We start from the raw sequence: 27,112 nt of genomic DNA, 5'->3' as shown, positions 1-27,112 counted from the left end.
ATTGTTGGATGACTTTGACATCCAGGTTTTTGTGTACTCTACTCCACTGTCTGAGATCTGAGCTGCTGTTAATACAATTTGTTGTGCATTGTGTCATGTTTATCAAGAGATTCTTCCTTGTCTGCTATACTATGTGAAGTATGGGTTCTTGTGGAACATAGATCAGGAAATGATAGTGCTGCTATGCCCCATTAAGACATAGGTTCTTGTGTGCATGATCCAGGAAGTAAAAATCTTTTGATAGTCTCATCTATATGTCCAAGAGTAATCTCCTTTACTCTCCTTTAACTTTGCTGTTGTAGGAACTTCTGACATTTTTCCTTAGCAATTCTTCCTTAACTCCGACATAACAGGGTTGATGAGCATCTGAGAATATCAGTATTAGATGAAGTTCTGGTACTTTCTTTGGAGATGAATCCGAATATCTTGGAGTAGTTCCTATTTAGTAAGTACAAGTATCACCTTCATGAATTCTGAAAGTTTTATATAAGCACGAGGATCTTGACTTATTACATCCTTCTTTTCTCAAACAACAAAACAAATGCAGAAAATTTTGTGAGGTTTCTGTCCTTTTGTAAAACAGGTTCCTTTCGAGAGTCACCTAAGTGGGATTGTGTTTGAGTTTGTGTTTGTGTTGCTGTGCCTGGGTGAACTGCAGTTTGGTTATGAAAGATGTATTAACTGTAGTTTAGCATAAATGCCTGTAATTAACAAGTTTCTTGCAATTATAGGCAAATTCAGAGAATTTTGCAAAAAAATTGATTTTCAAAGATGTTTACATACAAAAGTTAAGAGATTTAAAACACAAATCAAGAATGATTTTGTGTAATATTCTACATTACTTATTCATTGATATGTCTGATGCATCAGTTGAAAGCAAATGTGTTATCTCTACTTCGAGTGATTTGTCTGAGTTTCCTGTTGTTGTCTTGAACAGATTGTGTTTAACCTGTACTACATTGAACATATGTAACTTTATGATGTTTAGCTAGACATATGCAGAGAGATTTTCAGTTGTATGCAATATTACAGGAAATATAATACTCAGATAAACTGTAAACACATAGCAAACAAGACACAAACAGCTTTAAAATAGAGAAGATGAAAGATTTTCATTAATATAGAAACAGAGTACAGGGTGATTTAGATTCCAATAATTTAAACCCTAATCCTAACTACTCTAGTTTCTGCTTCTTCTCTGCTTCAATCCTCCTCGCCCTGCGTTGGTACGCTCTGGACATGGAGTGTGCAAGAGAAATGATTCACTCTTGCAGTTCCAGAGCAGCAAGGCAATCTTGCTCAGCTTCCAAAGCACGTCTCTCCTGCTTGAGCGAGACTTCACCCTTGAAAAATAGAAAATTTATTTGATCGTCCCAAGGGAGTTCGTCAAAAACTTCAAGGGGAACATCAAAAGGACTGTAAACTATCCCTCTGATGCGGACACGAAGCCCAAAAGGGTCATAGTATACCTTGTTATCAGCCAAAGGAAGGGCTGGTAGATAAACGCCATTGTTTAGCTTGTAGAATACAGGAGCAGCCATTGGAGAGATTTGAACAAGATGAGGGTTTGGAGTTAGGATGTTTTTTGAGAAAAAGAAATAGTGATGAATAATGAAGAGAGAAGGATTAGAATTTATAGAGGGAGAAAAGAAACCGAAGAGACACTTGACTTGCCCAGTGAATAAGTGTTTTAACCACACACACACTACGCGTATCTAGGAAGTTAAAAAGTGACTTAACTTTCTAGTTTAACTATTCCCCATGCAAGTACTCAAGAACATTTACACAAAAGGTTTAACTATTCCCCATGCAAGTACTCAAGAATACTTACACAAAAGGTAACCCTTCCTAGCAGCAAAAGATATCCCATTAGCTCACTAATCAAATCAAATACTCTGTACTGAGAAAGATTTATTTTGAATAAATTCAAAAACATATAATTAACACATAGTCAAATAAATTCAACTATTATCAGTATTCTCAAAACATCACATATAATATACTATTCTACTTACATTATACTAACATATTCCACATTTGATCAAAAAATATGCACATAAGCACGTAAATGTGTCAATAAGTCTGAGTAATTATAGACAAAGTATCTCAAAAGTATTTTGCTGAAAATAATTTATGAATTAAATTATTCCAATTTTTTATACTTTTTGCTTCTTTTGATGTGTTATTTATTAACTTCATATATTTAGGATATGAATTAATAAATATACAGTTTACTCAGAATTTTGAAAAATTCCAAGTTAAAATATGAATCGAGGTTTGGGTATTTATAGAAAAAGTAAATGACTTGTCGAGAACTCAAAAATAGACATTTGGAGTTTGTCTATCGAGAAGTCATTTTAAGAAATGAAGTACATGTCGAGAAGTCATTTTAAATTATTCTTTTAGAGAACTCAAAATTGACTTATCGAGATGTCAAATAAATACCCAGTTTGTCCAAAAAGTAGACTGAATTAATTTCAACTTTTATTTGAATAAATTCAAAATAAAATTAGAATAAATTTTCCAAAAGTATTTTACCAAAATAATTTATTAATTTAAATTATCTCAGTTCTGAGTTATTGATAAGTCAAAAATTGTACTTGTAGAGAACTCTATGAATAAACACTACTAGAGAGTTCTACAAGGACTTATCGATAAGTCATTTTTAAGCCTATCGAGAAGTCACTCGAGAAGTCAGTAAATTGACTTACCGAGGACTCGCTCGATAAGTCCTAAAATGGTTTGTCGAGAGGTCAATTTTGACTTATTGAGAACTCAGTTTTCTATATACTTTTGGTTTTTGTAATTTTGCCTTGTGTTAATTTTACGTATTAAGAATGTAAATTAACAACTGAGCAGTTTACTTAGAATTTGAAAAATTCAAAGTTGAATTTGAATTTGAAAAAAAAATATGCAGAGATTTATGTAAATATTTATAATTCATATTTCAGTTAATTTCCAATTAAATCAAATTAATTTTGATTTATTGGAGATTAATCTCCTGCAAAACATTAGCTGAGTTCTTGCCTTAGGATGAAGAATTAAGCATTCCAATTTCACCTACAAGTCTAGTGAAAGTTGCTTCATCCAAAGGTTTAGTAAAAATGTTAGCTAATTGTTTTTCTGTTGGTACAAAAATGATCTCAATGGTACCATTTGTAGCATGTTCTCTTATGAAATGATACCTCCCATCAATGTGCTTTGTCCTAGAATGATTAAATGGATTAGCTACTATAGATATAACACTAGTATTGTCACACATAGTAGGAATTTTGTGTAACACTATGCCATAATCCATTAGTTGATTTCTAATCGAAAGCACTTGAGCACAACCACTTCCTGCAGCTATGTATTCAGCTTCAGCTGTAGAAGTTGATACCCATTATTATTTCTTGCTATACCAAGATACAAGTCTTTGTCCAAGAAATTGACAGCTTCCACTAGTACTCTTTCTGTCAACCTCGCATCTAGCAAAATCTGCATTTGTGTAACCTACAGCTTCAAAACCAGTTCCCTTAGGATACCATAATCCCAAGTTTCACTACGCCATAAGTGAGCTACTGTAATGCAAGTGTTATAAGGAGAGTTACATTAGCTAAGAAATTTTTGTCCTATTTTAACACCTCTGAATTAGTATTACAATAGGTATAATGCTAGAGTTGTCGAGAAACTCCGGTGTTGCACAACATGTAACACCAACACCCAGTGTTACGTTGGTTACATTTTTAAATTTTAAATATATTAAAGTAAAAATATTATCATAAATTAGTATTAAAATTATATTATGGTTTATTTGTGAATGAAAAATATAATATATAATAAAAAAATATAAAAATACATTGTTCATAAGTACAAAAATTACATTTTTTGTTTTTATTTAATAAATAATATTTTAATAATTAATTAAAAAGTTATATATTTTTTTTAAAAAAATAATATGTATTTTACAAGGTGAATTATTGGACGGCATTTTCCCCCTAAATGAATTATTGGACTCGCTCCTTACACAAATATTCTCTCTCGCTCACAAGATTCTCTCTCGTCGACTCTCTTTTTTTCTCTCTCTCAAACCTCACCAGAAAGCGCTCGATCTCTCTCCCTCTCTTTCTAAACGCTATCTTGAGAACAAATCGAAGACTTTGTATTTTAATAGATATGTCTATGGCTCGAGCGATTACTGATTTTTATATCTATATGATTTTGCAGTCGATTAGGGTTTCAAAGGGGCTCCAATTAAGTGGTTAATATATGTATCAGCGGCCAAAAATTTGAAAAGGTAATAAACATCTAATTTCCATCCAAATTGTCTTTGTATATTAGGTTAGTAAGTTTAATCTCTATGGATTGGACCCTAAATATAGATTGCACGAAGTCAGAAACATCGTTATATCCTGAACAGCTCATGCCTAAATCATCGTTATGTCAGGGGATGAATGTCCAGGGCAATGACAAGGTTGACTGCTCGCGTTTTTTGAATATATTGTTTTATTTTGTTTCGATTATTTTTGCATTTCAAATTGTTAATTTGATATATTTGATTTGAACATATTGTATTATGTTGTTTTGATAATTCTGAAACTTATAGACTCATATATTATGTTGTTAATATAAGTCTCAGCCACTTTTTGTTTCCGGAGCTTGGATTTAACAAGGTAGTATTTTATCCATTTTATTTAGTATGAAGAGGAATTTTACATGATCGACTTCTTCACTGATATAATTTTACCTCCTACAAATATGCACTTATAGGTTTTTTAAGGTATGATGTGGACCTTCTAGATGTTCATGCTGACAAGAGCACCTTTCATCGTTTTGACAAATTTAACCTGAAGTACAATCCTTGTGGTTTTTTTAGTTACATTATGATTGTGCGGAATTCAAAAAATTATTCTGCTGTACATTATTATGTAAATGAGTAGTTATATTGTGCCCATTTTGGAAGTTAATGTATAGTAAATAGCCACTGTAGTATGAGTATTCATCCGTATATGTTTGTACATTGACAATCTGAATAGAGGCGTATTTTTTTAATCTTTCATTTCCTCTCTTTATATTGAACATTTATTTTAACTATCATATATATTGTTCTCCAATTTTTGACAGGGCATTTCCTTGCTAAGGTCACGCAACAAGTTTTTTCAGATCTTAATACAAGTAAATACCAGGTGCGTGCTTGAACATAGTAAATACCTTCAGCATTGGAATGGTAATATGATATTAATTACTAATTTGTTATGAAACGACCACATTATCCAGTGTATTGATTTGTTATGATGTATTAGAAATTAGTGTCCGAACACTGAACATGCTGATGTAATCTAGAGAGAAGTTGTAGATATTTTTTTTAAAGAATATTGATAGCACCGTTTTTAATGTATATTAAAAACTAAGTGATTATACCTACTATGTATGGTCGCCCCTATTCTAAAATCAACACATGAATCATTATTCAAAAATTACTTTATCAACTGTCAAATAAATATTAAAGAATATTAAAGCATGTGTTGTTGTTAACTATTATCGTTGTTCCACGGGCATTATCATAACAGCAGGAATAGGTAGCAATAGCAGAGTATACCCTGCCTTAATGCACAAATAATAGCTACTTTCTCTCCTTTTATGGTTGTGGTTTTTTCTCGGTTCTATTATGTTATAATTGTCTAATGTCAATGTTTCCTAAACTGAGTCAGTAGACTTGGTGCTTTGTGCTGCCTGATTCTTGCCTAACTGAATAGCTGATTAAGAAAAAATTGAACAGACATACTTGGAAATACATAATAAGATTTAACAATCTTATAGTTTTTCTAGTGTAATAAGGTGAAATTGTTGCTAATATTATAGTTCTGCTAGTCGAACCCGCACTTGTGTTTCTGCCTCTTGATGATCATTGTTGCTAATCTACAAATATAAAGGACCATCACAGACCATACTGCTTAGGACTAGTGTCTCCGGTAATCGAGTATGAACTTATCCACCTATCAAGCTTTGTAGTCACCAGCACATCTAGTAACTCTTAAATAATACAGGGAAATGGAAACTAGTGCTTTGAGAAATAAATAGCAGGAAATTGCTTCTACAATATCTTGGCGCTAACTTGAGATATTATAAGCTCCAGCAGACTCGAGTAAAATTCTTAAGACTTCAGTTTGTCTGTGGAGAGCATATATCTAGCATACGACTAATCTGTGAAGATCACAGTAACATCTAAATTAAGTACGCCTAAAAATGCAATGGCGGTTTAACTGTAACGGCCATGCTCAAAACTGAGTAGCAGCCATGTAAAGTCCACCTTTAGTTTAAACTATCCAAATTGTTCTTTGATTATTTCTCTTTAAAAACTCTTTGACTCGCTCCATATGAGCTGCTTAATATTATCATCCTCCAAGCTAAATACACCCGTGTCACCTCCAGTATGAATGATCTTTTATTTTTATTATGAAGAAAGCTACATACGGTGAAACTAGAAGAATGCGGAATTTACAATTTCAATCCAGATTCTGATGCAGATTCATTTCTAGAAAGAGGAGCCATCTATGAATCGTGTCATTAATACCTCATCTATCAATAACCTGACCACTATGTTAACTATTTTATGTTTAACTTTCCAGATGGGAATTCACATTCTTCTTTTATATGCTACTGGCCTTGCAAATATTGATAGCTGTTAGTGTCTATCAAGTACATATTGCTAGTTCGGTTCATTAAAAGATGTAAAATCACCTTAGGTCTGATCCAGATGTAAAAGATGCAAGTATTGATAGGGACACAGATCTCCTGATCTTTGCAAATGATCGTCTGTGGAAGGTATCCCATGCCTTCTCGACTCAAAATTTATCTGATACATTAAGATAAACCTAATGTCCGATATTGTTTTGATCTGTTTGGGCTTTTTATAAATATTTATTTATGTAGATGAAATGTTTTTTTATATTGCAAAATCACTACTTGACTGATGCATGTCTTATTTCTTTAGTGCATGCTTAGCATAGGTTTTAGAATAAATTATTCATTTGATCAAACTTAATGTATCACTCATTTTGTATTACATTTGGGCCTTTTAGTGTTACATTAGTTGCCTATTGTAACATTTTCTTCTTTGTTACAATATATCAGTAAAGTGTTACATTAGGGTATCTATTGTAATGCTCGTATATGTAACGCTCTTTGGTGTTACAATAGACATAATGTAACGGTTTTTGGGCCTATTGTAACACCATTTAGGCATAACAATAGTCCACTTATGGCGTAGTGTTTGAAGTTCCCTTCAAGTATCTGAAAATCCTCTTTACAGCTATCAAATATGATTCTTTTGGATTAGTTTGAAATCTTGCACATAGACATGTTACAAACATGATGTCTGGTCTACTTGCTGTTAAATAAAGCAATGATCCAATCATCCCTTTATAGCTTGAGATATCTACACTCTTGCCCTTTTTATCTTCATCCAACTTTGTTGCAGTAGTCGTAGGTGTAGATGTAGGTGAACAATCCATTCCAAACTTTTTCAATAGATCATTGACATATTTAGTTTGGCTGATGAAGATATCATCACTTCTTTGACTAACTTGAAGTCCAAGGAAGTAACTCAGTTCCCCCATCATACTCATTTCATATTCACTTTGCATAAGCTTGGAGAATCTTTGGCAAAGCTTCTCATTAGTAGAACCAAAGATGATATCATCCACATAAATCTGAACTAGGATCATATCTTCACCATGTTTCTTGTAGAGGAGAGTCTTATATATGGTACCTCTAGTCTAACCATGCTTCAGTAGGAAATCTGATAGTGTGTCATACCAAGCTCTAGGTTCCTTTTGTAGTCCATATAGAGCCTTGAGTAACTTGTACACAAAGTTTGGAAATTCTGGATCTTCAAAGCCAGGTGGCTGTTGCACATAAACTTCTTCTTCTAGCTCACCATTCAGAAAGGCACTCTTGACGTCCATTTGATACACTTTAAAATTTGAATGTGCAACAAATGCTAGAAAGATTTTTATTGCTTCAAGTCTTGCAACTGGAGCAAAAGTTTCATCATAATCAATTCCTTCTTCTTGTGAGTAGCCTTTTACAACCAACCTTGCTTTGTTTCTGGTAACTATACCATTGTCATCCATTTTATTCCTGAATACCCATTTTTTCCAATAATGCTTCTATTCTTTGGTGCAGGAACTAACCTCCAGACTTTGCTTCTTTCAAACTGATTCAGCTCTTCCTGCATGGCAGATATCCAGTCAGGATCCAGTAGAGCTTCATCAATTTTCTTATGTTCTACTTGAGACGGAAAACATGCATGTAGGCACTCATTAGCAGTTGCACTTCTAGTCCTCACACCAGCAATAGGATCACTAATAATTGCTTCTCTAGTGTGACTTCTATCCCACTTCCTTGTATGAGTTTGTTGACTTGTGCCTTCATTATTTTTTTTTATTGTTGGTATGATTGCTGGATCCTTCTTCTCTTTCTCCCCCTGAGTTTGTGCTATCAAATTGAGGTATGTGAGATGAGTTTCCATTTTCATGATTTTCCTGTGGAGTAGTCTCTTAATTTAATATCTATTGTGCATCAACTTCATCTTCCCCATCAGAATCACTATCAATGTTGAGGTTTTTAAATGCCAGGGCTTCAGCTTCATTATCATCAAGGCGTTCCAAGCCTGGACACTGGTCATCATCAAAAGTCACATATGTGCTCTCCATAATCTTCTTTTGATCAATCACATAAACTTTGTAGGATGTTCTTTCTAGTGAATATCCCATAAAAATTGCCTCAAAAACCTTTGAGTCAAACTTTCTCACATATTCAAAGTTGTCTTTCAAAATGTAACACTTGCTTCCAAACACATGAAGATGCTTTACAGTAGGCTTTCTTTTAGTCATGATTGACTAAGGTGACTTTCCATGTTCCTTGTTAATGAGATATATGTTCTGAGTGTAACATGCAGTGTTAATGGCTTCTTCCCAAAAACTTGTTGGCAACTTGGCATCTTGGAGTATTGTCCTAGCAGCTTCAATTAATATTCTGTTCTTTCTCTCAACTACTCCATTTTTTTGAGATATTCTAGTAGCTGAGAATTCTTGAACAATGCCTTTATTCTTGCAGAATTCACTCAAGATAGCATTTCTGAATTCTGTTCCATTATCGCTTCTCAATCTTTTTACACAGTTGTAGTCTTCAGCCTTATTTTTCTATCTTCTTGATGTGCTCAATTATGATGTGTGGAGTTTCATCTTTAGAGTACATGAACTCTACCCCAGTGTATCTTGAGAAATAATCCACCATCACAACTGCATATTTGTTCCTTGAAATAGATAAGACATTTACTGGCCAAATAAGTCCATATGAATTAGTTGCGAAGGAGTCTAATAGAATTCACAGTTTTTGGCTTGTGACTTGATCTTTTCATTTTTCCTTTCTGACAAGCTTCACAAACTTCAACTTGAGCAAATTCTTCCACTTTAGGCATGTCTCTTACCAACTCCTTTTTGACCAAGGTGTTAATTGCCTTGATATTTAAGTGAGACAGCTTTTTATGCCAGAGCTTGCTTTGTTCTTCTGATGCCTTGGTGTAGAAGCAACACTCACCATCCTTATTTGTTGAATCAAAATCTGCAACAAACAAGCTTCCTTTCCTTACTCCTTTCAAAGAAACTTCACCAGTTTTCTTGCTAATTAAAGTGCATTCTTCTTTGTTGAATAAAACTTTAAAGCCTTTGTATGCAAATTGGCTAACACTGAGAAGATTTACTTCAAGACCAGCTACCAGTGCTACATCATCAATGCCATCATTTTCAGAAACAATCTTGCCATATCCCATTGTGAATCCTTTGTTGTTGTCTCCAAAGGTCACCAAGGGGCCATCTTTCTCCTCAAACTGTGATAGCATGGCCTTATCACCTGTCATATGTCTGGAACATCCACTGTCAATGATCCATATGACTTTCTTCACTTTGCCCTGCACAAAATGAGATTTAGGTGTGTTTAGTAACCCAAGCAGTGTTGGGTACTTTATTCTTGTTAACTGATTTAGCAGAAGTAGAGTGAGTTATTTCAGATAAAATAGAGTTCAATGATTGTTGTGCATTTTCCCTATCTGATTTAGACCCAATTTTTGTTTCTTTAAGGTCTACTCTCAGTTTGTGGCAACTCTTCATCACTTTCAAGTTGCAAGGGATGCAGTCAAACTTGTCACAAAATGAGTGGGGATCATTTGAATCTGCTTCATTGTATTTGCATGCTCCTTCAATTGGCTTGCTAACAACCTTTTTACAAAGGTGAGTTAGATGATTTGCAGAGCCACATTTTTCACACTTCTTTCTAGGAGCATCTGCAACATAATCAAAAATTATTGCTTTTGTTTATCCCTATTGTTGGGAATATGTTGTGAACTTGATGATTTCATTAACAAAACACTTTAGTAGATTCAATTTAGTGAAAAATATAGCACTCGACGGATAATCAAATATAGTCCCGACGGATGACACAATATAGTCCCGACGGATGATGATTTGACATCCATCGAGTGAGTAGCTTATGTAACAATAAGTCATGTAGCACATTTCTGCAAACACCTTTATATAGACTCTGTAGTAGCATATAAGTCATGTTGACTTTAACTAGATATGCAGAATAGGTTGATTAATTGTAAATATAAGATGTCCTGTAATTCTGCATAAGTGAAATGAAGTCAAATGTCAAATAGCTACCCGACGGATGATCAACAAAGCTACCGACGGATGATCAACAAGGCAACCCGACGGATGATAATCATGTACCCGACGGATGATCAATTCAAACATCTATTGACAGTGACAACACAATCACATGCGTCGAGTGCTTGCAAAAAGGAATGTGGCAGCCTATTCAGTTGGGTTTTTGGGAACAAAGAAGCATTACCATTTTCATGCTATTATGAAGATATTCAAAGATGCTGGAATAGAGTAGTGAAGCAGCATAGTATTAGACTTGATAGGTTTTGTTTTATTATCCTGTCTTATTACTATGTAATCTTGGTAATATATAAACCAAGAGTAGCAAGTAGGACAAAAACAAGACTAAGCAAATACATTCCAAGAGAAACAATTGTAAGCTATATCTTGTAGCATTTCTCTATAAGTTTAGTTGTTCATATTTGTAAGCAGTTGTGAGCTATTCAAGCTTCACAGGGTTCTCTTGGTATATATATATATATATATATATATATATATATATATATATATATATGGGGGATACATTCAAATCCACCAGAAAGTTTTTAAAGACTTATGTTTTTAATTACTTGTGATGGAATTTTTACAGTTTATTTTTAAACGGCTATTTTGGGCAATTTTTATTGGTCACTTTATTTTACTTTATTACTTTTGACAGTTATTTTTGAGATAGTATAAAAGCAAAATTCATTTTCACTTCTTTTCTTTTATCATTCTCAATTCATCTGCTCTAACTTCTTTCCTTCTCAAAAGCAATTACCCTCTCTCTTTGTGCAACTTTTACACTCTAACAATGGCACCAGTCGTCAAAATCATGTCTCAAACTGGCTTTATCTATGAGAAGAACAATTTCACGGCTTTAGTGAACAAGGGGATTCAGCAGTCTGGCGACTACCACAAAATGATGGATTTTGTGCAAGGCTGTAAGCTCAAATATGCCATGTTGGAGTCTCCCACTATCTACTGTGAGGTTGTGGAGGAAATATGGACGACTGCAGTGTACACCTCAACTGACAAGACCATCACCTTCACTATTAAAGGTAAGGAATTATGTGTTAATAGTGACATTGTTAAAGCATGCTTTAAGATTCCTGATAATACTGTCACTACTCCACACACAGACACTGATATTATTAACATGTTAAACTCTATGGGTTATGCACTCACCATCTCTAAATTAAGTGAAATTAGGAGATTGGGTCTTAGGAAAGAATGGAGTTATCTGTGTGACGTTGTCACTAAAGTATTTTCTGGTAAAATTAGCAATTTTGATTCTGTTAATATCTCCATGCTCAACATGCTTTACATGCTAGTAACTGATAAATATTTCAATTTTAGTGATCTAGTCTTGTTTGAGTTGGGATTTAAGTTAGGTGAGCTTAGTAAGAGAGGTAAGAATGTTTATTATGCTAGATTTTTAATGATGCTTGCTAACCACCTCTCTGAGGACATTGTGCTTGAGAACCCAACCAACAAGTTAGATTGTTGGGTTCAAGAAAGAAGAATTATTGCAGATCTCAATAGTGCAGATCATCATAAAGAGGTGCCACTCTTCTACTTTCCAGTAATGGAGGCACCTCAGGTAAGTGAGGTAATTTCAACTGTCTCTACTCTTCCAACCTCAACCATTTCTTTGCCTTCTAGTGTAGCAGTGGCATCTGTGTCAATGACCAGACAAATGCCTACCCAAGCTACCAAAACCAAAGTTTCAAAACCAAAGACAAAGAAATCCCCCTCTGCTGTCTCTCAAAAGATGCCAGTTGTAAAATCTACTAAACACAAAGAGGGGAGTGTGAAGGTGGGAAAGACAGGTGAGGGACAGGGTGAAAATTAAAGAAGCCCTAAGGATAAGGATGGTGAGCATAGTGTACCCAAACCAAGCCACACCACAGTTTCCCAACAAACTGTGGTTGTTAATAAGGATAAAAGCTCAATTCTAGTTTCATCCTCCTAAAAGGATGTAACTATTAAAACAAGCTCTCAACCAGGAGCACAGAACAAAAGGGGTAGGGACACAAGTTCGCTACAAACCTACACAAGAAAGAAGAAATCTAAAACCCTTGGGGATGCACAGGGTACACACACAGTGTAAACTAGAGCTAAAGACCCAGTCACTGCACCATCTCAAAGTCAAATTGATGTGTCTCCAATAAATGTGGAGTCACAGCCAAAATCTGTACAAATTGAAACACCTCAAATACCAAATTCTCCCACACAATCTTTGGATGTTGACATGATTCAAATATCACAACCATATTCTCCATATTTAACTTTGTTGGAGAAGCCAAAAATCCATGCAAGTGAGCATCATCTTCTAGATGATTTGTTGGCTGACTTGTCATATCTTTCTGAGACTGTTGAGACATATGTGCCAAAATTTTCATCAATCTGCACAGAGTCTACAATAGTTTCCACTCCAAACTCATTTATTTCTACTCACTCGATGGATATTGTTCATCCGTCGAGTAGTGATTGTATCCCGACGGATGTGCCTAACAGCAGTCATCCGTCGGACAGTCAAATTACCATCCCGGTGGATATTTCTCATCCGTCGGTGTCTCTGCACAACTCCAAAGTTCAACCATAGTCACAAGTACAGATGACTTAGTAATTGTGCAATCATTACTCGGATTGAGTGAAGGTAGTGACATGAGTGAGACTCTGGGTTGCTCCCAGGAAAAAGGAGAGAAAAAGAGTGATCTAATGCAGTCCATTTCTTCAGGACTAGCAAAAGTGAGTGTGAGGAGTCACACCTTAGATGATGAAGGTGAGGGCGTGAGGGTGGGGAGCCAAGGTGAGACCTTGATGCAAGAAAAGAGAGATAATGAGAGAAATGCAGGTACTGGAGATATAAGGGTGGATGTTATTGTAAGTGAGTTAATGAATGTCCAGGATGCAGACAGGGAGGAACTATCTCAGTAAACTCAAGCTGTTTTAGATTCCACCTCCTTAGATGCTGAGACATTTACTCACCCTGTTCTAGCCTATCAACTTCTAAATGGACAGAGCAATGAAAATGCAGAAAGGATGCTAAATTTGGTGCACACCACACGGTCCATGCAAAGAGCTAAGAATGCCATCACAGCTTTGCCTTCAACAGCTGGTGATGTTGATTATGAGACTGGTGGTTCAGAAGAATTCTTTGGAGGTGAGGGTGGAGATAGTGAAGAAGAGCCATTGGACATAGGGGGAGAAGTAGGCCCTAGTTCAAGATCAGGCATGCCATCTTGGGCATTTTCAAAGCAATGTGATGAACACTACTTCAAGAAAACCCTGATTCAACTTATAAATCATACATATTCTGCTCTTCAAGCCACCACAAATGCCAGCACCATAAAGCTCCTTCAAGCACATCTTGCTTCTCTGCAACTACAACAAATCCAAGGTCTTCAACATGCTCAAGATGTCAACACTATCAAAGGTGATATTGATCAGATGAAAAAGGACAATTCTGAAAAGATGGACTCTAAACTTCTAGAAGCTACAATGCTTGACATTAAGAGACAACTCAGGAAAAATTCTGATCTTGCCACAAAGATAGATGCATTGGATACAAGAATGACAGCAATGGAAGCATCTCTTACAGCAATCCATCTACACCAAGCTCAACAAACAGACTTGTTTCAGAAACTGGTGGCTGCACAGACCTCCTCCTCTACTTAGCTTGATGATAATAAAAAGGGGGAGAAAGAGAGCTCTAGGAGTGGGGGGAGCAAAAATTGCTCAACATTCAAGTGAGTAAAGCAATTATGCCAACAATTGCTTTCACAAAGCCACCAGCTAAAGATAACATTGATCTAATTAATGAAGTAGCAGCCACTTTGAGAGCAGCTGAGAAGAAGCAGTATTGTACAATAAACTGGGAGAAAATTGATGAGGATATTCAAAAGAAATTTGGTGTAGCAAAGAAGCCAGAAAAATCAACTATTCATCACTCTCAAGTCAGGCAAATTTCTGTGAATGAAATGAGCATGAACTATATGGAAAAAGGCCAGACATCCTGCATCAGGTCTCCAAAGGCAGATCTAATCATGAAGCCAAAGGTGAATTACCCAAAATCTTCACTAAAGAATCCTTTAGATACAGTGTATGAGACACCAAAGCCTGATGATAAGAAACTGTTCTCAAGGTCTATTGTATTCTATAAGGATCCAGCTGATTCAGCATTGAAAAGGAGAATTGCCAAAGTTTTCAGAAATGGTAAGGAAATCTGTGTGGTGGCTGGACACCCTATATTTACTGAAGCAAAAAGGGAAGAAAAAGCAAGATTGAATCAAGAGAAGAATCAAGCTGCTCTAGATGCTAAAAAGCTCAAGCAGAAGAAGGAGCAAGTTGCTATCTTGGCCAAGTTGCAAGCTGTGAAACCCACGCAACTAATTCCTGAACAACCATCTGGAACCACTGGATCTAAGGATATGAAAATGCAAGAAGAATCTCAACAGAAAAGAAGGTTTAGATACAAACTTCACTCCAAGAGAAAAGTGAACTTTGATGAAGAAGGATTGGAAGATCAGTTTCCCAAAAAGTCTACTTTTACATCAACTCAAACATCCATGCCCTCTGTGGCACATGAAGAATTCAAGATAGATCCATCCAAGAATTTCCATGGTGAACCTATCATTCCAAAGGATGAGCCAATAGACTGGGATAGTCTACCAATTCCTGAACTCAATCTACCTCATTTCATGAAGCCAAAGAAGACAAAGACCAGGGCAGTCAAGAAAGTAAAGCCCTCAACTCTCAGATCCAAGTCCCTAACCAAAGCTCAAACTAAGGTCAACAAGGGAGATATCATGGTCATCTGTGACATCAAGGAATTCTCTGATCTAAACATCTATCTGGATGAACTGGAAGAAGTTAGAGGAATTGATGCTTACAGGAATCTACCTGAAAGGTTAGTATTCAAGTACAAGGGAGGAAAAGAGCTACAATGGCCACTTCACAGGATTCTTCAAGAGAGCCAATCTGTATTGATAAAAGTTTACTCATCCTTCAAAAAGAACTTTGGATTCAATGTGACAGCGAGAAGATTAGTTCTAAAGAAGATTGAAGAAATCAGGAGCATTAGAGCCAAAGATGCACTCCCAAAGACTTTAACTATTCCTTACACAGGGAATAAAGTGCATCTAAGGCCCTACTGGCTAATGGAATTCATGGATGATAAGGGAGTTAAAAGATTCTTCATATTAGAAGACCAGTTGAGCATCTCTAGAAATGAGACTCTTCTGGAAATGCGAGGAATGCTAGATCTCTCAGAATCTGATGAACTTGAATTCCACAGACAGCTCCAAAATCAGATTGAAGAAAACAACAGGAAGCTTGGGAAGAAATTCAGACAATCAAGGAAATAGATCAATCTGATCAGACTAGAGGAGCACCTTGAAAATGATTGTGAGCAAATCTTTGTACACTTTATCTTGTAAATTTTTCAGTAACTAATGAAGCACTTTTCAGTTTTATCTACTACTTTTTAAATCTGTATTCTTAGAGTGTTTTGTTATCATCAAGTTTCTTTTAATTTATGGCTACAATTCTTGTAGACATAAATTGTGGGAGATTGTTGGGAATATATTGTGAACTTGATGATTTCATTAACAAAATACTTTAGTAGATTCAATTTAGTGAAAAATGTAGTACTCAACGGATAATCAAATATAGTCCTGACGGATGACTCAATATAGTCCCAACGGATGATGATTTGACATCCATCGAGTGAGTAGCTTATGTAACAATAAGTCATGTAGCACATTTCTGCAAACACCTTTGTATAGACTCTGTAGTAGCATATAAGTCATGTTGACTTTAACTAGATATGCAGAATAGGTTGATTAATTGTAAATATAAGATGTCTTGTAATTCTGCATAAGTGAAATGAAGTCAAATGTCAAATAGCTACCCGACGGATGATCAACAAAGCTACCGACGGATGATCAACAATGCAACCCGACAGATGATAATCATGTACCCGACAGATGATTAATTCAAACATCTGTTGACAGTGAAAACACAATCACATGCGTCGAGTGTTTGCAAAAAGGAATGTGGCAACCTATTAAACTGGGTTTTTGAGGATAAAGAAGCATTACCATTTCTATGCTATTATGAAGATATTCAAATATGCTGGAATAGAGTAGTGAAGCAGCATAGTATTAGACTTGATAGGTTTTATTTTATTATCATGTCTTATTACTATGTAATCTTGGTAATATATAAACCAAGAGTAGCAAGTAGGACAAAAACAAGACTAAGCAAATACATTCCAAGAGAAACAATTCTAAGTTGTATCCTGTAGCATTTCTCTGTAAGTTTAGTTGTTTATATTTGTAAGCAGTTGTGAGCTATTCAAGCTTCACAGGGTTCTCTTGATATATATATATATATATATATATATATATATATATATATATATATCCGGTGGATACATTCAAATCCACCAGAAAGTTTTTAAAAACTTGTATTTTTAATTACTTGTGTTTTGATTCATCTAACTCTTCATTCTGCATTTTGCAAATCAAACACTTATATATTATTAAGTTAGAACCATTTTTCTTTAATTTGAAAAAGTAGCCAGGATTACATTCAACCCCCCCTTCTATAATTCTTGTTGTATTGTTAGGGACTAACACCTAATTTCATATTTTTATTTTTCTTCTTCTTTCTTGCATCTTTAATCTTTATTTCTTTGACAGGAGTCTTGGTGCTTTGATTGTCCATGAGATTTTTTTCAGCCTTAGAAGATTGAGTTGAGTTTGCATTTTTCTTTTCATTATCCTCATCTGCAATTTCTTGCTTGATAATCAATTCTTCTTCACTGAAGTTTACTTCACAAGCCTTGAACACAGGTAACCCAACCTTTTTCAGTATTGCTAGAACATTTTCGTTCTCTGTTGCTTTTCCTTTGTCTCTTATGCTTTTCTTCTTGCTGTTCAAGGCATCATAATCAAGACCAATAGCAATGTTTGCGCATGGTTTGTTTTTCTCATGGTACTGACCAACCAGTTCAGATGCATTCCTGAAGGACTTCAACTTTACTTCATTTTTCTCCAGTTTTTCCCTTAGCACAGCTTCAATCTCATTTGCACACTTGAGCTTGTTCTTTAGATAACCATTTTCTTGTTTCAAAGCTTCAACCTCCACTATCAAAAATTTAGCTCCTTGTTTTTCATTCTCAAGGTTCTCATTCATTTTTATCAGTCTGCTCACTTCTTCATTTGCATCCACCATGCTTGTATGAATGTGAAACATTTCTGTGCTCATCTTTTCAACAGTTTCCTTATATTGATTCACATTTAAATCAATGGTGGTAAGAGTTGGTACCTGTGATTTAGACGAGGATGATTCTGCTTGATCCAAGGCCATGAGTGCATAGTTTCCAAATTCTTCATCTTCATCATTTTCAGAGTCATCCCAACTTTTACCTTCTGCAATACAAGCTTTGATTTGTTGTTTCTTCAGAAGAGCTTCATACTTTGCTTCAAGTTCAAGATAAGCTTTATCTTTCTTTCCCTTCTTGGGTTTCCTACATTCTGTAGCAAAGTGGCCTAGTTCATCACAATTGAAGCACCTTATCTTAGATCTGTCAATAGATCCAGTTTTGTAGCCATTCTTACTATCAGAATTGTACTTCCCTTTTTCTTTCCAGTTGCTGTCTTTGTTGAAAGACTGTCCTTTACTCTTGAAGTATCTTGGCTTCTTTACTCTAATGTTAGAGAATTTTCTATCCAAATAGGCCATTGACTGATCTAGTTCATCCAGTTCTTCAAGAGTGTAGAACTCATCCTTTTCCAATTCCAGAATGACTTGTTCTTGTGAATCATTTGTTCTTTGCTCACTTGTTGAGGCAATTGGAATTTGAGATCATGGCTCATCAGTAGATATTTGGCTTTCATTGACAATTAAAGCACTTGAGCCATCTACAATATGTCTTTGGCCAGATCTCAATGATTTTCTCTGAATCATTTCAAGTTCATATGTTTTAAGAATTCCATACAAAACTTCTAGTATTATTCTACTCAAGTCTCTCCCTTCCCTGATTGTTGAGATTTTATGTCCCAAATGATTAGGGAGAGTAAGCAGGAACTTCAGGTTCACTTCTTCAGCTTCATAACATTTGTCATGAAGCTGCAAATCATTTATCAGCTTGTTAAACCTTTCAAACACATCAGTAATACTTTCCTTTGGCTTTGCCATAAAACCCTCATACTGTGAAATCAGTATTCTTCTTTGGTTTGACATAACTTCTTCAGTTCCCTCACAGAGTATCTCAATATTTTCCCATATTTGCTTGGCAGTGTCACAATTGACAATGTTGTTGTACATCACATTGCCAAGTGACTCAATCAATATTAATTTGTTAGATATATTTGATAATGTCATGACTAATATGATTTATGTTTAGTTTTCAGATCTTACTTAAACAGGACAAATCAATACTTAACTGAAATCAGTACTTATTCTGAAGTCAGAACTTAAGTCATCAGTACTTAAGGTTCAGGAGATATTTATCAGAAGATAATATCAGGACTTAAAGGAAACGTTCAGATAAGGAAGGCGGCAGATTAAAGGAAGAGAAGATCGAGACAAACGTAAGAAGAGATATGCATGAATAAGGAATTCTATGAAGAATAGAATACTTGGAAGAAAAGATATCTGATTGATATATTTTAGGAAGCAGAATTATATTCCATATCAATTAATGATTATCTTGTAACTGTGTAGTATATAAACACAGATATAGGGTTTACACAAAAAGTGTTATCATTATCGAGAATATTATTCATTGTAACCCTAGCAGCTCTCGTGATATTTGTTCATCACTGAGAGAGGACAGTTCCATACTGTAACAGAGTTTATTGCTTTGAATAAAGTCTATTTTCTGTTACTTGTGTTATTAGAATTCGATTTGATTGTGCTATACACTGTATTCACCCCCTCTACAGTGTGTGTGTGACCTAACAAGTGGTATCAGACCCTATCTGTTAACACACAAACAGTTTAAGATCCAAAAACAATCATGTCTGAAGTAGAAACTCCAACTAAGCCCACCAAAACTGAAGAACCTCCAAAGACATAAATCCATAGTCGATATGAGACTATTAGAGTTCCCATTCTGAAGCCATCTGAATATCCTGTATGGAAGGTGAGGATGACCATGTTTCTGGAAGCAACTGATCCAGAATATCTTGACAGAATCAATGAAGGGCCTCACAAACCAACCAAGCTCGTTGTTGCAGTTGCAGGTGAAGCAGCAAAGTCAGTACCAAATGAGAAGAGCGACTACACTGCTGAAGATATCGATTCAATTGCTAAGGATGCTCAGGTACGACACTTACTGCATAGTGCCATTGATAATGTAATGTCAAATAGGGTAATTAACTGCAAGACTGCAAAGGAGATATGGGATGCCTTAGAAACAAGGTGTCAGGGAACTGATTCGATTAAGAAGAACAGGAAGACAATACTCACTCAAAAGTATGAACACTTTGACTCAAAGGCTAATGAGTCATTGACTGATTTATATGATAGATTTGTCAAACTCTTGAACGATTTGTCACTGGTTGATAAGGAGTATGATCTTGAAGATTCAAACCTTAAATTCCTGTTAGCTCTTCCTGAAAGCTGGGATTTGAAGGCAACAACTATAAGAGACAACTATAATCTTGATGAAACGACTCTTGATGAAATTTATGGGATGCTCAAGACTCATGAACTTGAGATGGAACAAAGAAGCAAGAGGAAAGGAGGAAAGTCAAGGACAGTTGCTCTTAAGGCTGAAGAAGAATCCCTCAAGGCAGCTACCTCAAGGAAAGGCAAGGGAAAAGCACTATTCATAAAGTCTGATACTTAGTCATCAAGTTCTGATAGTGATGATGACTCAGAAACTAAAAGCTTACCTGAGATGGATGTTGATGAAGAGATGATGAAGCTGTGTGCTCTTATAGTGAAAGGAATCACAAAGATTGCATACAGGAAGTTCAGGAAGGGAAAGAATTTTTCTAGGAAAGGTGCAAGTTCTGATAAGAAGAATTTCAGAAAATCTGAAGGCAGAGGAGGAAAGTCTGACAGAGGAGATTACACAAATGTCAAATGTTACAATTGTGGTGAGAAAGGCCATATATCTCCAGATTGCAAGAAAGTGAAGAGTGACAAAGGCAAGGCTCTTGTCACAAAGAAGAAAAGCTGGACAGACACCTCAGATTCTGAAAGTGAGGAGAATTATGCCTTGATGGCAAATGCTGATATGGCAAGTGCTGAAAGCAGTTATGAAGCTGCTGAGTTAAAGGTACCTCAAACTACTTATTACTTTCATACTGATGATATTAATGAGTTGAGAAGATATCTTAAAACCATGTTCATTAGCTATAGAGATCAAACTTTAACATGTGAAAGATTAACTTCTGAAAATCTTGCTTGTAAAAAGAGGAATGATTATTTAGAAAAAGAGTTAGTCATGTTCCATCAAACTCAGAAAGATAGAGATGATGCTTTCTATGTTAGGGATGAAGTACTTAAAATGAATGAATCTCTAAAAGCTGAGTTAGAAAAGAAAAGAGAGATTATCAAGACTTGGACTAACTCTGGCAGAACAACTCAGAATTTGATAAGTAGTAAAAACTGGAAAGAGGGCTTATGTTATGGAGATGATAAGAATGATAAAGGAACTATAGATATTAAGCCTATAGTTGTTAAACAAAAACCAAAGTTAAAACCTGTTAAGTTTGTAGCTATAAAGTCTGATACTGAGAAATCAGAAGTTAAAAAGGAATTAACTTCTGACAAACTAAAACAAGAAAAGACAACTGAAGTAAACGTAGGCTTAATGACTAAGAAGCAGCTTAAGCATAAGCTGAAAGATGTTAAGAATGCAAACAAGGTAAAAATCACCTAGGAAAAATAGGAATGGAAAGGAAGGTGTGAATAAAAGCAATGATTATAAGCCTGTTCCTGATGCTCCTAGAAAAATGTATCATAAATGTGGAAGTTCTAACCATCTGGCTTCTTTTTGCAGGAAGAATAAGAACATAAACTCCTTACCTTCAAAGTCAGGAGTTAAGAGTCAGTCTGTTAGATATAAGCCACAAAATCCTTGTTTTCATTGTGGTAGTTTATGGCATTCCATTTATACTTGTAAGGAATATCATAGTCTGTACTATGATTATTATCAAATAAACCCTTCTTTAAAGAAAGTTAGCATTGTTCCTTCTAGTATAAGTTCTGATTCAAAGTCTGATAGTGTAAACTCTGATAAGAAAAATGTTAACATAAACTCTGATGTTAAATCCGCTGCAAATGTTAACAAACTTAATAAGGCCAAAGGATCCAAGCAAGTATGGGTCCTTAAAACTAATCATTAGTGGTCTTTGTGATTGCAGGGCAATAGGAAAAACATCCTAGTTCTAGACAGTGGATGTTCAGGACATATGACTGGAAATAAAGCCCTGCTATTAGACTTTGTGGAGAAGGCTGACCCAAGTGTTTCTTATGGAGATGGCAACATTGGAAAAACATTGGGATATGGCAATATTAATCTTGGGAATGTCATCATTAAAGAAGTAGCTCTGGTCTCAGGACTTAAACACAATATGCTGAGTGTTAGTCAAATCTGTGACAGAGGTTATCATGTGGATTTCTTTGAAAAACACTATGAAGTTGTAAGTAAATCTACAGGCAAAGTTGTTCTGCAAGGTTACAGGCGTGGTAACATATATGAAGCCAAGTTTTCAACAAGTACTGATGGTTCTGCAATCTGTCTGATGAGTAGAGCATCAATTGAAGAAAGCTGGAATTGGCACAAGAAACTCTCTCATTTAAATTTCAACAATATAAATGAACTAGTCAAGAAAGATCTTGTGAGAGGACTGCCAAAGTCAGTATTTGCTCCTGATGGCCTTTGTGATTCCTGTCAGAAGGCTAAACAAAGAAAATCTTTATTCAAGAGCAAGACTGAATCATCAATTCTTGAGCCTTATCACCTACTACATGTTGATCTATTTGGTCCAGTGAATGTCATGACTATTGCAAAGAAGAAATATGTTATGGTCATAGTGGATGAGTTCACCAGATACACATGGGTGTATATCTTGCACACTAAAAATGAAACTCCATCTATCTTGATTGATCATGTCAAGCAACTGGATAAATTGGTTAAAGATTCTATGAAGATTATAAGAAGTGATAATGGCACTGAGTTCAAGAATTTGATAATGGAAGAGTTCTGCAAAAACCATGGAATCAAGCAGGAATTTTCTGCTCCTGGAACTCCACGGCAAAATTGAGTTGTTGAAAGAAAGAATAAAACTCTTATGAACTATGCTTGATGAAGCAAAGCTATCAACCTATTTCTGGGCTGAAGCTGTGCAGGCTGCTTGTTTTACTCAGAATGCAATACTCATTAACAAGCATGGAAAGACACCATATGAGTGGGTGAAGAAAAAGAAGCCAAATCTGAAGTATTTTCACGTATTTGGATGCAAGTGTTTTGTTCTTAAGACTCATCCTGAATAGCTATCCAAATTTGACCTAAAAGCTGATGAAGGTATCTTTGTTGGATATCCACTTTCCACAAAAGCCTTCAGAGTCTATAACTTGAGAACAAGGGTGGTCATGGAATCTATCAATGTCTCCTTTGATGATAAGAAGATTACTGGACTTGAAAATTTCAATGATCATGATCAGCTGAGATCTGAAAATGAAGACTTAAATACTGATACTGAAAAACCTGACAGTCTAAATCCTGATACTGCAAACTCTGATGGATTAAACTCTGATGTTATTGAAACTGTGGTTTCTACGCCAAAGGAAGATGCACCTGTGCAGGGGGAGCATACTGAAGATACAACCACATCTCAAGAAGCATCAGAACATACAACTGGCTCTTCAAGTTCTGATTCGTCAAGTTCTGATAAGCCAAGTTCTGATAGTTCTGAAAACTTAAATTCTGAAGGATCCAACTCAGAGAGCATATTTTCAGGGGGAGCATCAGAAAATGTTGATGAAGATAGCATGGATCATGGGGGAGCATGCAATTCTAGGGAAAACCTTCCATCTGTAAGGAAGTGGACTAAATCACATACACCTGACTTAATTATTGGAAATCCTGATGTAGGTGTCAGAACTAGAACAGCTACTTCAAGTGAATGTCTTTACAATTCTTTTCTTTATCAGACTGAACCAAAGAAAGTGGAAGAAGCTCTTCAAGATGCTGATTGGGTGCAAGCAATGCAGGATGAGTTAAATGAATTTGAAAGAAAAAAAGTCTGGACCCTAGTGCCAAGACCAAAGAACAGATCTGTTGTTGGTACAAAGTCGGTATTCAGAAACAAAACTGATAGTGATGGCATAATTACAAGGAATAAGGCAATGTTAGTTGTAAAAGGATACTCTCAACAGGAGGGAATTGATTATGATGAAACATTTGCACCAGTTGCTAGATTGGAAGCCATAAGGATATTTTTGGCTTATGCTACTCACAAAAAGTTTACTGTCTTTCAAATGGATGTGAAAAGTGCTTTTCTCAATGGAGAATTGGAAGAGGAAGTATTTGTGGAACAACCTCCAGGCTTTGTAGATCCAAAATATCCAGATCATGTCTACAGGCTTGATAAAGCACTTTATGGCCTTAAGCAAGCTCCAAGAGCATGGTATGAGACTTTAGCTGAATTTCTTCTGGAAAGTGGTTTTAAAAGAGGAACTATAGACAAAACATTGTTCTACCTCAACCATGGTAAGGACTTACTTCTGGTTCAGATATATGTTGATGATATCATCTTTGGTTCTACAAATGACAGAGTTTGCAAAAAGTTTGTCAAACTGATGCAGTCAAGATATCAAATGAGTATGATGGGAGAACTTAGTTATTTTCTGGGCCTTCAAGTCAAGCAGAATGAAGAAGGCACTTTTATTTGTCAAACCAAGTACACCAGAAACTTGCTGAAGAAATTTGGAATGCAAGATTGTTCAAGTGCATCCACTCCCATGGCCACTGCAATAAAACTGGATAAGGATACTGGTAAATCAGTAGATATTACTGATTACAAAGGTATAATTGGCTCTTTACTTTATCTAACTGCTAGTAGACCTGATATCATGTATGATACCTGTCTTTGTGCAAGATTTCAATCAGATCCAAGAGAACCTCACTTAACAGCTGTGAAAAGAATATTCAAGTATCTTAAGGGAACAGCTGATCTGGGATTGTGGTATCCCAGAGAATCAGATTTTAAACTAATAGGTTACTCAGATGCAGATTTTGCAGGTTGCAAAATTGACAGGAAAAGCACAAGTGGAAGCTGCCAATTTCTTGGAGACAGATTGGTTTCTTGGTTTAGCAAGAAATAAAAGTCAATTTCCACATCAACTGCAGAAGCATAATACATTGCTGCAGGAAGCTGTTGTGCACAGATTCTTTGGATGAAGAATCAGTTACTGGATTATGGGTTAACATATTTTAAAATCCCTATTTACTGTGATAATCAAAGTGCTATTGCTATGATAGGTAATCCAGTTCAACACTCAATGACAAAACATATCAGCATTAGGTACCACTTCATAAGGGAACATGTGGATGAAGGTACAGTGGAATTACACTTTGTTCCAACAGATCAACAACTAGCAGATATCTTCACAAAACCACTGCGTGAAGCTACTTTTACAAGATTGGTAAATGAACTTGGAATGGTTTCAGGTTCTTTCTCTAAATCTGCTTAGCTTTTGTTTTGATGCATCAGACTTTATGATCAGTATTTACAGATATTACTCTCTTTGTGTATTCTGTGCCTCATTGAAAATTGCTTAAGTACTGATTGTTGTCTGATGTGAATTTCTAAACTCTGAAAGTGAAATGACTGTTTCTATGACTATTCAATCCTATGAGGATAATTGTGCTAGATGCTGACCTAGTAGTCTTTAACATACTAGAGATCCCATGTTAGAAGTAATTATGTATGTGGAACTCTATTGACTCAAGCAAATTCTGATATTGAGCTGAGTTAAGTTTACTTTGTCTATCTTATTACTAAGTCAAAAACTAGAATAATGCTTCTCATCTGTTAAATTCTGATGTTAGTAAATCTGATGAATGTACTAAGTGTTGATAAACCTCTCTTATCAAAAGAAAAAGGAAAAGAACAAGGAATAAAAATCAGGTACTCCTTTGAGATCTGGAGTAAAAATATGGAAGGGACGACCCAAGTGCATTGCTGGTATTAAATAATATGCATTAGAAAAAGCAAAAATAAATCTTTTTCTTGGTGACTTTTCACACTCTATGATTACTGGAGAAATACTCTGATAATAGCATAAATTCTGATAAGCAGTCGTGACTCACTTACACTGAGAAGCCACTGTAAAATGGAATTTCAAAAGATGCATAAAATAAGCACAAAACAGTTGAGGTGGACTCATGCATGAACTCATTCAATAGTAGGCTTCAGAATAATGACAGATTTTAAGTAAAGTTCTTAGTTATGCCTTATTTCTAAGATGTACTGAAGTGAATCAGACTTTACTCTTTGTCTGATATTTAGCTTAATGCACACACTTACACTCCATATGAATGATAAAAATTACTGTGGCGATCAATGTTGTTTTAGATGAACAGTTTATGTGTCAGATTGCATAAATTCTGAGGACAGGTGCTGATGATTAAGTTCTGAAGAACCGAAATCAGAATTTGTGTGAAGAATTATAGAAATAGCCATTCAACTTTTCGAGTTAAGAAATCATGTTCTGATGACTGTAAAGTTCTGATATAAGTCTAAGTGCTGATATTAAATTCTGATTCTTTACTTGACTTATTTGTGGTTAAAATCTGAAATAGTCTTATTTTAAATCAGAATATGTTTGGGTGGAATATTAACAGTCAATACAATTAGGGTTAGTGGTACACGTCCATGCACAGTAATATTTACTTGTTTCTTGTGCGCATTAAACCCTGTTTTACACTTCCAATGTCTGTTTTTATTCTCCTCAGTCTAGGGAGACGAGGTAGAATTATTTCTACCTGTCAACATTAAATTTCCCTTGCGTCTCATGGCATTCCATTGCCTATATAAACCAACACTTCATTCCAGCCAACACATCTCTAAATTCCTCACAAACTCATTCTCGTTTTATTCTAAAACACCAAAAATGGCTGCATTTGGCTGGTTTTACAATTATGCGATGAGACTGTACATGTCTTTTTAAATGGAATTCCAACTCCATACCCTATCGCCAACATCCCTCACAATCTCTGGATTCAATTTCCAGAGGTTATTAAACGTGATTTGTTGACAGTTCGAAGAGAACTTCATCTCCGTCGTCTTCGACAGCAGGAGCGAATCATACGACTCGCTATTATCGTTGTTGAGAGCAGGAAGAAGATATAGTTTCTGATCCCTGTTTCTCTTCACCATCAGCTTTATCAG

The 27,112-nt window shown here is 35.4% G+C and overlaps 1 protein-coding gene across 13 annotated transcripts; it reads left to right on the top strand.

Moving 5' to 3' along the window:
* The first annotated feature begins 3,989 nt into the window (after positions 1-3,989).
* On the top strand, positions 3,990-19,535 carry LOC141720448 (uncharacterized). Of its 13 annotated transcripts, XR_012574357.1 has the most exons (6): positions 3,990-4,276; positions 4,362-4,453; positions 5,104-5,165; positions 6,726-6,804; positions 10,122-10,271; positions 10,700-11,139. XR_012574357.1 is itself a non-coding variant. In XM_074522871.1 (5 exons), exons 2-5 carry the CDS (start codon positions 4,403-4,405, stop codon positions 10,194-10,196), a joined length of 267 nt encoding a protein of 88 aa, XP_074378972.1. In that variant the 5' UTR covers positions 3,990-4,276; positions 4,362-4,402; the 3' UTR covers positions 10,197-11,139. The 13 variants fall into 13 exon arrangements, 2 of the variants coding, with proteins under 2 accessions (XP_074378972.1, XP_074378971.1); XR_012574363.1 differs by having other exon boundaries at positions 6,609-6,804; positions 8,167-11,139; XR_012574361.1 differs by having other exon boundaries at positions 6,442-6,804; positions 8,167-11,139.
* The last annotated feature ends 7,577 nt before the right edge of the window (positions 19,536-27,112 follow it).

The sequence above is a fragment of the Apium graveolens genome, chromosome 4, assembly GCF_009905375.1.
Source record: "Apium graveolens cultivar Ventura chromosome 4, ASM990537v1, whole genome shotgun sequence".
Classification (NCBI taxonomy): Eukaryota; Viridiplantae; Streptophyta; class Magnoliopsida; order Apiales; family Apiaceae; genus Apium; species Apium graveolens.
The sequence above is the reverse complement of the archived record's forward strand: the minus strand, read 5'-3'. Positions and strand labels throughout refer to the sequence as shown.